This window comes from Somniosus microcephalus, chromosome 30 (assembly GCF_052327205.1).
Source record: "Somniosus microcephalus isolate GS21.2 chromosome 30, FLI_Smic_1.0, whole genome shotgun sequence".
In the NCBI taxonomy this organism is placed as follows: domain Eukaryota; kingdom Metazoa; phylum Chordata; class Chondrichthyes; order Squaliformes; family Somniosidae; genus Somniosus; species Somniosus microcephalus.
Window position 1 is genome coordinate 15,901,178 of NC_141016.1, and position 12,251 is coordinate 15,913,428.

Consider the following 12,251-nt stretch of genomic DNA (forward strand, 5'->3'; position numbering starts at 1 on the left):
GGCTAAGCGGGCCTCTGCCGTCAAGGGAAAAGAGGTGGACTTGATCAGCGGATGGGCCTTGTCCGCATAGTAGGGGACCCACTGGGCATAATAGGAGAAAAACCCTAGGCACCTCTTCGGGGCCTTGAGGCAGTGGGGCAGTGGGAGTTCCATAAGGGGACGCATCCGGTCGGGGTCGGGGCTGATGACTCCGTGTTCCACAACACAGCCAAGGATGGCGAGGCGGTTTGTGCGGAATATGCACTTCTCCTTGTTATATGTCAGGTTCAGGAGTTGGGCGGTGCGGAGGAATTTTTCGAGGTTTGCGTCATGGTCCTGCAAGTCACGGCCGCAGATGGTCACATTGTCCAGATATGGGAAAGTGGCCTGCAACGCATTTTGATCTACCATCCGGTCCATCTCCCTTTGGCAGACGGAGACCCCGTTGGTGACGCCAAAGGGAACCCTAAGGAAGTGGTAGAGGCAGCCGTTTGCCTCAAAGGCAGTATACTGGCGGTCCTTAGGGCGGATAGGGAGCTGGTGGTACGCTGATTTCAGGTCAATGGTCGAGAAGACGTGGTACTGCGCGATCTGGTTGACCATATCAGCTATGCGGGGGAGTGGGTAAGCGTCCAGCAGGGTGTAGCGATTTATTGTCTGGCTGTAGTCGATGACCAGGCGCTGCTTCTCGCCGGTCTTAACGACCACAACCTGGGCTTGCCAGGGGCTGGTGCTGCCCTCAATAATCCCTTCCTTCAGGAGCCGCTCCACTTCGGTTTTAATGAAAACCCTGTCCCCGGCACTGTATCGCCTGCTCTTTGTGGCGATGGGCTTACAGTCGGGGGTGAGGTTAGCAAACAGTGGGTGGGGGGGGGGGGGTGACTCTGAGTGTGGAGAGGTTGCACCTGGTGCGCGGCGGGCAATTTGGGAGCTGCTGGCTGCAGACTGTGAGTGGGGGTAGGGGTCCACCGTACGCCATCGTAACACTTTTAAGGTGGCACTGAAAATCTAACACCAGCAGGACGGCAGCGCAGAGGTCGGGCAGGACCAGAAGTTTAAAATGATCGTACACGGTCCCGTCTACTACGAGTGTCACTACGCAGTAGCCGCCGATGTCCGCCGACTGGGACTTGGAGGCCATAGAAATCCGCTGGTGCGCAGGCAGGACTGGGAGAGAGCAACGCCGCACCGTGTCGGGGTGGATGAAGCTCTCCGTGCTCCCAGAGTCAAAAAGGCAGATTGTATCGTGGCCATTTACCTTAATGTCCATTGTGGAACTGGCCAGCTGGTGCGGTCTCGCTTGGTCCAGTGTAACGGATGCCAGCGTAGGGGTCGGTGTGTCGCTGCGGGTATCAGATGAGGCGGTGTTGGGGGCCTGCTGCGTTCCGGCTGTCGTCCAAGATGGCGGCGTCCATGATCCCCATGTGGCTGGAGGCGTCCAAAATGGCTGCTGTACCGGTGGTTCGCACATGGCCGGGGAGGCCCAAGATGGCGGCCCGCATGGCCCACACGCGGCGCTGCTGGGGTTCGGGGTGGCTTTGGCCCTGCAGACGTTAGCGTAGTGTCCCTTCTTCCCGCAGCCCGAGCGGATCGCGTTTTTCGCCGGGCAGCGCGCTCTGGGGTGTTTTGCCTGGCCACAGAAGTAGCATTTCTGGCCTTGGGGCACTGCTGTCTGGCCTTGGGACACTGCTGCGGTAGTTGGGCCGTTGCTGGGGTGTGGCTGGGGTGGCACGGCGCTATGAGGCGGTCCTACCATGTCCCAGGCTGTCATTCCCCGCGGCGTCCACGGTGCAGAGGAGTAGGCATCCGTGCCCCGGTAGGCTGCATCCAATGATAGTGCGAGTTCAGAGGCCTTGTTGAGGTCGAGGTCACTCTGCTCCAACAGTCGCTGTCGGGTGTAATTGGCTCTGTGGCCCGCTACAAAAGCGTCCCGGATAAGTTCCTCTGTGTACACGGCGGCCTTTACATCCTTACAACCACAGGCCCGGCCAAGCACAGACAGTGCCTGAAGGTATTCCACGGTCGATTCCCCAGGTTGTTGTTTACGACTCCCCAGAAGGTGCCTGGCGTACACTTCGTTCACTGGGCGCGTGTACTGGTCCTTGAGGAGCTTGATAGCATCCGCGTACGAGGTCGCGTCTTGGATGACCGAGTACACTCGGTGGTTCACTTTGGAGGTCGGGACATCCAGTTTGTCCTCGTCCGATTTGATTGCTGCGGAGGCGGTCAGGCATTTTTCGAAACACTTAAGCCAGTGAGTAAACTTGGTGGATGAGTCCGCCTCCCGATGATCTAAGTCCAGGCATGCTGGTGTGAGGATCTTCTCCATTATAAAAATTTTGTTAATAAAATTGATGCGCTATCAATTACTCATAAAAGACTGAGAGTTAAGAGAGTAACGAAAGGCTTTTATTAACAAAAGAATGAAGGTCTGCCTCGAGTGGTCGACCGGTCTAGAAATACAAAGGGCTGGGGAGCAGTCACCTTTATACTAGGACTTGTGGGAGGAGTCAGCCGAGGCATGTACACAGCGGAATACAAACAGTGGTTTACCACACTTCTTGAATATATTTAATGACTTGGCCTCAACTGTCTTCTGTGGTAGAGAATTCCACAGGTTCACCACTCTCTGGGTGAAGAAATTCCTCCTCATCTCAGTCCTAAATGGCTTACCCCTTTAGACTGTGACCCCTGGTTCTGGACTCCCCCGCCATCGGGAACATCCTTCCTGCATCTAGTCTGTCTAGTCCTGTTAGAATTTTATAAGTTTCAATGAGATCCCCTCTCATTCTTCTAAACTCTAGCGAATATAAGCCTAATCGACCCAGTCTCTCTTCAAACGTCATTCCTGCCATCCCAGGTATCAGCCTGGTGAATCTTCGCTGCACTCTCTCCATGGCAAGAACATCCTTCCTCAGATAAGGTGACCAAAACTGCACACAATACTCTAAGGTGTGGTCTCACCAAGGCCCTGCACAACTGCAGCAAGACATCCTTGCTCCTGTACTCGAAACCTCTCGCTACGAAGGCCAGCATACCAGTACATCTTTGGAACACCGTTATTACAGAAAATATTGTTATGCCACTGAGGCATTGCAGAGCAATAGTCAGCTGAACACTTGCCATCGGGACTGTGCTTACCCTCTTCTGACTCTATGGTGACCATAGATTGCATCAGGCCAATCCTAAACTGAGAACACCTCACAGCTTGAGCAGTGTAAGCAGGAGTGAGTTTAGAAGAGCAAAAGCAGTGAAGGAGTGACCAGAAATTATTGGAACTAAGGAGAGACCACTCACTATACAGCTCTGCAGGACCTAAGAGAACTGTAGGCACATGTTCTCAATAAATTGTATAACAATCTGTACTCCTGACAGATGTCGGTTGTTTCATGTATGTGAAATCTCTCTTCCGTAGACAAAGGGAGTTGAATAAACGTGAAATGTTATGGCCTGTGGATGTTGTTTGACTGCAGAGTTCCAGAATATGTTGCGTGCCTGCAATGTGCTTTTCAGTGGTGTGAAATCTCACCATGAAATATAAGCCATGCCCGTGAAATATTACACATTTCCCTTTTATCCCGTGTAACAGGTATTTGAAGGAACCTCCGGAATTGATGCAAAGAAAACAAGCTGTGAATTCACTGGAGACATCCTGCGCACCCCAGTGTCTGAAGATATGCTTGGTAAGTGTCCAGGATATCATGGCCACAAGCGCAGTGTGTCCTCAAAATAGTATTTTCTCCGCATGGAGTCTGGATTTACAAGCTGTCATTGTGTTTAATCACAGTGGGAAGTGAGTGTTTGTGTATATATGGTCATGGGCAAGGTCTATGTGCATGCGTAGTGCTGTATGGTACCTTTGTGTACATATGTTCAGCGCTGTACGGTCCCCATGCTATACAGTACTGTAGCTATATATGCTGGTTGAATCAGTAAGTCGAGTGAGTTATTGAAATGAGGAAGGGAGTCTCAATGTCAGGGAATCATCTGCAAATCCTGGCTACAAACAGTTAGTCAAATACCTTTTTTTGTTCTGTCCGTTTGTTTGAAAAGCAAATGGCAGATTCTGGCTTGAAGAAGTTAGAGGCTGACTGTGCAGGCACTGAATTATTATTAATAAGAGATAAAGTCATGAACTCAAAGATGATTCACCATCAATTGTACATATTCAGCTCCCTCACAAAAAATAGCCAAAATAGGCAGGACCAGTTTACTGTGAACTTAACATTTGTTTTTTGTTTTTTTCAAAAAAAATTGGCAATGTTTTGTGCTGATCAGGTGCGGGATTTTGGTACTGGGAAATGGAGCACTTTCCCATCTTGGTTACTAGTGGCAGCATCAAGTGCTTCCAGTTAGATACAAGGTAAAGTTCCTTAGCAATGTGACTCGGCTCAAGAAGACTACCTAAACTCATTTCACTTAAAACCCTTGCAGTGAACACTCCGATGGGCTGGATTCAAACCCAGGTCTCGGACATGAACATCAGCCCTCCTATTGCTTTAATATTTTGTATCTCACTAGATGCTACTCTCTTGTGCTTAAACAGCATTGATGAAATCCAGCCTTCTGTCTGTGCCCTGTGTTACACTGGGAAAATACTTCATGTAGAATATGGTAATGGAAGTAAAAATAAAAAAGTGTTTCAGGATTTTTGTACAAAACTGAATTGTTTGCTTCATTCCAGGTCGTGTGTTCAATGGATCAGGAAAGCCGATAGACAGAGGCCCCACTGTCCTTGCTGAGGACTACTTGGACATTATGGGTATGGGGTGTATTTCTGTGACCAAACTTTGTCCCCATATCTACTGCAGTAAAATGAAACTAACTTTCTCTAAAGTCCACCCCCCTGCCCCACAACTCTCCAAACTCTCCTCTCTTTTGAAAATGCTGACCTTTCCTCAGATTTGGTTCCATGGCTGCCTGTCACCTTCTGATACCTCAGCCTTGTGGATATTCTTCCTGTATAAGTTAGCTAATGAGTGTTTTCAGGATATTTGACTGCATGGTGCATCACAGCAGAGCCTCACGTCCAAAACTGATGTTCACATACATGCAGTGTCCAGCAGACAAGAATGGATAATGATCAAGAGCAGGAACTATGATCACTTTACTCCTCCCAAACCCAGGACTTATGCGGCTAATTGTAGTGAAAAATTTTAACCACTAAAATGTGTGCTAACTGTGAAACAATATTAGAATTATATGATAGAGTTTCTCCCAAACCTTTTTTTTGGGGTTATGTACCTCCCCCTAAGTATCACTGGACCTTGAGAAAATAATCTAAACTGACACTCCAGTGCAATACTGAGGGAGTGCTACAATGTCTGAGGTGCCGTCTTTTAGTTAACACGTTAACCAAGGCCTGTCTGCCTGCTCAGGTGGTTTAAAAGATCCCATGGCACTATTCAAAGAAGAACAGGGAGTTCTCACTGTCCTAGTCAACATTCTTTCCTCAACCAGCACCACCAAATACAGATTAATTGTCCATCTCATTGATGCTCATGGCATCTTGCTGTGTACAAAGTAATTACTGTGTGCACCTATATAATAACCACTGCACCTCAAGTGATTCCTGGGAAGAACGTTGGGACATTTGAGACATGATAAACTGTAAATCAATGGTGCAGATTTTGATGCTAAAGTAACGGCGGGTTTAATGCGCATACTGTATTAATGTGTAACTTGTCCAGCATCTTGTGGCGAGGAAGAGATACCCCGTGAATTGAGAATCTCAAGAAGTTGCTGGACGATTTGCACCTCTCCGCTGTTAGATAGAGTCATAGAGTTATACAGCACAGAAAGAGGCCCTTCGGCCCATCGTGTCTGCACCGGCCATCAAGCCCTATCTATTCTAATCCCATTTTCCAGCACTTGGTCCGTAGCCTTGTATGCTATGGCGTTTCAAGTGCTCATCTAAATGCTTCTTGACTGTTGTGAGGGTTCCTGCCTCTACCACCCTTTCAGGCAGTGAGTTCCAGATTCCAACCACCCTCTGGGTGAAAAGGTTTTTCCTCAAATCCCCTCTAAACCTCCTGCCTCTTACCTTGAAACTATGTCCCCTGGTTATTGACCCCTCTACTAAGGGGAAAGGTTCCTTTCTATCTGTCCTATCTATGCCCCTCATAATTTTTTACACCTCAATCAGGTTCCCCCTCAGCCTTCTCTGCTCTAAGGAAAACAACCCCAGCCTGTCCAGTCTCTCTTCATAGCTGAAGTGCTCCAGCCCAGGTAACATCCTGGTGAATCTCCTCTGCACCCTCTCCAATGCAATCACATCCTTCCTATAGTGTGGCGACCAGAACTGCACACAGTATTCCAGCTGTGGCCTAACTAGCGTTTTGTACAGCTCCATCATAACCTCCCTGCTCTTATATTTTATGCCTCGGCTAATGAAGGCAAGTATCCCATATGCCTTTTTAACCACCTTATCTACCTGTCCTGCTGCCTTCAGGGATCTTTGTACATGCACACCAAGGTCCCTCTGATCCTCTGTCCTTCCTAGGGTCCTACCATTCATTGTGTATTCCCTTGCCTTGTTAGTCCTCCCAAAATGCATCACCGCACACTTTTCAGAGTTAAATTCCATTTGCCACTGTTCTGCCCATCTAACCATCCCGTCTATATCGTCCTGTAGCCTGAGGCTTCCCCCCTCGCTATTTACCACTCCACCAATTTTCGTGTCATCTGCGAACTTACTGATCATACCTCCTACATTCATATCTAAATCATTAATGTACACTACAAACAGCAAGGGACCCAGCACCGATCCCTGCGGTACACCACTGGACACAGGCTTCCAGTCACAAAAACAACCTTCGACCATCACCCTCTGCCTCCTGCCACTGAGCCAATTTTGGATCCAATGTGTGCCAAATTGCCCTGGATCTCATGGGCTCTTACCTTCTTGACCAGTCTCCCATGTGGGACTTTGTCAAAAGCCTTACTGAAGTCCATGTAGACTACATCAACTGCACTACCCTCATCCACACCTAGTCACCCCCTCGAAAAATTCAATCAGATTGGTTAGACATGATCTCCTCCTGACAAAGCCATGCTGACTATCCTTGATTAATCCTTGCCTCTCCAAGTGGAGACTAATTCTGTCCCTCAGAAATTTTTCCAATAATTCCCCTACTAATGTTAGGCTCACTGGCCTGCAATTCCCTGGTTTATCCCTACTACCCTTCTTGAATAATGGTACTATGTTAGCTGTCCTCCAGTCCTCTGGCACCTCCCCTGTGGCCAGAGAGGTTCTGAAAATGTGTGTCAGAGCCCCTGCAATCTCCTCCCTTGCCTCACACAGCAGCCTTGGGTACATCTCGTCTGGGCCCTCATGTTCTGCCCTCATGCCATTATAATTGCCTTTGTTTAAGATCAGGACACTGGTTTGGGATACAACTTTCTCACCTTCCAACTGAATTTGAAGTTCAACCATGCTATGATCTTAGCCTTGTGAAAACGACAGCTCACCCACAACCTCCCAGTGAGTTTCATTAAATTGGTGCATTTGCACATTAATTGCCAATTAAACTCACCGCAGCAAGTTAGGGCTAGAACGTAACAGTGCAAGTACTTTTTTAATGACCAGATTTATGTTCATGCAATCTCGCTCAACCTCTCCAGCCCAGAAAGGGATCAATTTAAACTGGAGTCTCATTCCTACAGGTAGTAAATTGTCAGATTTTTTTAAATTGTAGATTTTTTTCTTTTCCTTTTCTGTCTCCTTTTTCTCTCTTATTCCAATCTTTCTTTCCCTCTCTTTATTTCTCTTTCTGTACCTGATTTGACTAATTCACCCTATTTCCCTCTCTGTCATTCTTCTGTTTCTTTCTTAATCCTTAAATCTCATTGGTTAAGGAGATGTACTGTTGGTCCCGTCATTCACTGAGATCCCAGATGCTCCGTTGCCCTCGTCACGCTGTTACCAGCTCACACTTCCAGCAACTTGCTGGGCAAAAATATTTTGAGTTGAAGGTTGAGGGATAACTAATGGGGCACACTGCGAGATGTCCAGCTCCAGCAAAGTCTGGGCTTAAGTCATTATAGCCGGCTGCCATTTTGATTGTGTTCCTTTGCTATTGGGATTTCTCAGGCCAGCCCATAAATCCTCAGTGTCGTATCTACCCTGAGGAGATGATTCAGACTGGAATATCCGCTATTGACGGCATGAACAGCATCGCTCGAGGACAGAAAATTCCCATCTTCTCAGCCGCTGGTTTACCACACAATGAGGTAGGTGACAGCCTCGGGGTTTGAATTGGGGCCTCTGCTGAGGGGAGAGTTTGATCTTCTCAATTGGCTCACATAAGAATGGTGGGTTCCCTTCCCCACGTTGCTGAAGTACCTCCTGTTGGGTCGAGCAGAGACCAACAGTGACGATGTCTATGGAGAGGGCCATGGGTGTAATCTTGCAGCCCTGAGGGATGGCTTGAGGAGGACGTGAGAGAATATGCAACCATAACATATTCAGTGACTTGGCCTCCACAGCCTTCTGTGGTAGAGAATTCCACAGGTTCACCACCCTCTGAATGAAGAAATGTCTCCTCATCTCAGTTCTAAATGTCCTACCCCGTATCCTGAGACTGTGACCCTTCGTTCTAGACCGCCCCCAGCCAGGGGAGACATCCTCCCTGCATCCAGTCTGTCTAGCCCTGTCAGAATTTGATACATTTCAATGAGATCCCCTCTCATTCTTCTAAACTCTAGTGAATACAGGCCTAGTCAACCCAATCTCTCCTCATATGACATTCCTGCCATCCCAGGAATCAGTCTGGTGAACCTTCGCTGCACTCCCTCTATGGCAAGTGTATCCTTTCTTAAGTAAGGAGACCAAAACTGCACACAGTACTCCAGATGTGATCTCACCAAGGCCCTGTATAACTGTAGTAAGACATCCTTGCTCCTGTACTCAAATCCTCTTGCAATGAAGGCCAACATACCATTTGCCTTCCTAACTGCTTGCTGCACCTGCATGTTTGCTTTCAGTGACTGGTGTACAAGGACACCCAGGTCCCTTTGTACATCAGCATTTCCCAATCTATCACCATTTAAATAATACTCTGCCTTTCTGTTTTTCCTACCGAAATGGATAACCTTTTCATAAACCCATGTTGACATATCTAGGGATATGGTGTTGGGTAAGTTGAGGGGACTGAAGGCCGACAAATCCCCGGGGCCTGATAAACTACATCCTTGCATCGGTTGTGGGCAAAATGCTAGAGTCCATTATTAAGGATAAAATAGCGGAGCACTTGACAAATGGGGAAAGGATCGGACAGAGTCAACATGGATTTACAAAGGGTAAATCGTGTTTGACTAATCTGCTGGAATTTTTTGAGGAAGTAACTGGTAAAATAGATGGGGGAGAGCCAGTGGATGTGGTGTACCTTGACTTCCAGAAAGCCTTCGATAAGGTTCCACACAAAAGATTATCATGCAAAATTAAGGCTCATGGGATTGGGGGCAAAGTATTAACGTGGATAGAGAACAGAGAGTTGGAATAAACGGCTCGTTTTCGGAGTGGCAGGCAGTGACCAGCGGGGTGCCGCAAGGATCTGTCCTGGGACCCCAGCTGTTCACAATATATATAAATGATCTGGATCAGGGAATTGGATGCAATATTTCCAAATTCGCTGACGACACTAAACTAGGAGGAGGGGTGGGCTCTGATGAGGATGTCAGGAGGCTACAGTGCGATTTGGACAGGTTGGGGGAATGGGCGGATACGTGGCAGATGCACTATAATGTGGATAAATGCGAGGTTATCCACTTTGGGGGTAAAAACAGGAGGGTAGATTATTATCTAAATGGCAATAGATTGGGAGATGGGGAAGTGCAGAGGGACCTGGGTGTTCTTGTGCACCAGTCACTGAAGGAGAGCATGCAGGTGCAACAGGCGATTAAGAAGGCAAATGGTATGTTGGCCTTCATATCAAGGGGGTTCGAGTATAGGAATAGGGATACCTTACTACAGCTGTACAAGGTGCTGGTGAGACCGCATCTGGAGTATTGTGTACAGTTTTGGTCGCCCCATCTGCGGAAGGATGTTCTTGCCATGGAAAGAGTGCAACGGCGATTCACCAGGCTGATACCTGGAATGGCGGGAATGACCTACGAAGAGAGATTAAATAGTTTGGGCTTGTACTCACTGGAGTTTAGAAGATTGAGAGGGGATCTCATCGAAACATATAAAATTATGGCAGGCCTGGACAGGCTGAATTCAGAGAGAATGTTTCCAATGGCCGGGGAGCACAGAACCAGGGGCCACAGTCTAAAAATAGCGGGCAAATCATTTAAAACAGAGATGAGGAAGAATTTCTTCACTCAAAGAGTGGTGAGCCTGTGGAATTCCCTGCCACAGAGGGCTGTGAAGGCTAATTCAATAAATATTTTCAAGAGAGAATTGGATATATTTCTGAAGGCTAAGGGGATTAAGGGTTACGGAGAAAAGGCGGGGACGGGGTACTGAACTGGTAAGATCAGCTATGATCTCAGACGAAGATCAGCCATGATCTCATTGAATGGCGGAGCAGGCTCGAAGGGCCGAATGGCCTACTCCTGTTCCTATCTCTATGTTTCTATGACATTGTCTAATCCCATTGATATTTTCTAAGTGTCCTATTATCACATCCTTTATAATAGACTCTAGCATTTTCCCTACTACTGATGTTAGGCTAACCAGTGAAATAAAGAATAGATTTGCCTTCCAAAGCTAGGCTTTATTAACTTTAAAATCTGCAGCACATCTTCCCACATCCAGTCCCAACCAAAGCTGGAAAAGAACTGAATTTAAGGTGGCCACAACACATCATGCGATCATCAACTACCAATGAGATTACAACATATATCCCAAGGCAGTTAACAAACAACCAATCACAATACTTTTACTAAACAAGGAATAATCACCACATTCACCCCTCCTTTTAAAATATACTCCAACCTAAATAACCTTTACAATTTATAATTAATTATTTACAACTAAAACTATGCACAACAAGAATAAAACTGTTCACATAACACAATACTAAGTGAACAACAACAAATAGTAACATTGCACATAAGTATTAAGTATCTCTCAACTAAAACAATATACTATAATATTTCAACAATTTTAAAACATTACTATCAATTTAAAAGTCCATTTTCAATCGGTCGACCGGATATCTTGTTCGTGTCGACCTTCTTAACCTTGGTGAAATTCCTTGCCCTCCCACACCAGAAGGCACAGAAGTATCTTCAGCAGGAAGGCTATCCATATCCCGATTTTCAACGGTTTCCGGATTAGAAATCCCATCAGAAGGTAAACTGGGACGGTCATAAACATCTATCAAGGGCTGACTAATAGAAGTATAATTATCTGCAATCAGATTGGAAATATTCGTAGTATCTGTAACAGCATCCACATTATCTGAATCATGACTATTGTTAATATCCTCAGAAGAGGGCTGGCCCCCACAAGGAGCCAAGTCTTTAATTGAAACAGTACTTTCTTTCCCATCTTGGAATCGAATATGAGCATATTGGGAATTTGCCTCCAACAGCTCCACCTCCTCCACCAAAGGATCATATTTTGATAATTAACATGGCGTCGAAGCAGCACAGGTCCCTGCATAGTAAGCCATGAAGGTACCGAATATCCCGTAGTAGATCTCCGCGGATAGTTAAAAAGCCTTTCATGGGGGATCACATTAGTAGCCGTTGAAAGCAATGATCTAATGGAATGCAGGGCATCAGGCAGTACCATTTCCCACTGTGTATTCTTAAGGTTCCGGGATGTCAAAGCCAACATAACTGCCTTCCAGATCACCCCATTGTATCGTTTGCACTGTCCATTACCCTGGGGATTATACGGGGTAGTTCTACTAGTAGAAATTCCCCGACTCTGAAGGTATTCCTTCAACTGGGAAGACATAAAAGAACTTCCCTGATCCGAATGGATATACGCAGGCATCCCAAAGATGACAAAAAGTTGAGTCAGACATTTAATAACTGTAGCAGCTGATACATCTGCACAAGGAAAAGCAAAAGGGAACCTTGAAAACTCATCCACAACAGTAAATATATATCGGTTTTGAGTAGTTGAAGGAAGAGGCCCCTTAAAATCGACGCTCAAACGTTCAAAAGGAGAAGTAGCCTTTATAAGATGAGCTCGTTGAGGCTTAAAGAAATTCGGTTTACACCGAGCACAGATAGAACATGATGAAGTCATCCGCTTGACGTCTTCAACTGAAAAAGGCAAGTTCTTACTGCATACAAAGTGTATCATCCTCGTA

At 46.7% G+C, this 12,251-nt stretch overlaps 1 protein-coding gene across 1 annotated transcript in view; it reads left to right on the forward strand.

The window, feature by feature from the left end:
* LOC147097952 (V-type proton ATPase subunit B, brain isoform) overlaps window positions 1–12,251 on the forward strand; it is a 46,170-nt gene that overhangs the window by 18,557 nt on the left and 15,362 nt on the right. The window contains exons 4-6 of the mRNA XM_085971053.1: window positions 3,569–3,662; window positions 4,664–4,741; window positions 8,072–8,211. Of these exons, the coding sequence (XP_085827179.1) occupies window positions 3,569–3,662; window positions 4,664–4,741; window positions 8,072–8,211 (312 nt within the window). The remainder of the gene's footprint in view (window positions 1–3,568; window positions 3,663–4,663; window positions 4,742–8,071; window positions 8,212–12,251) is intronic.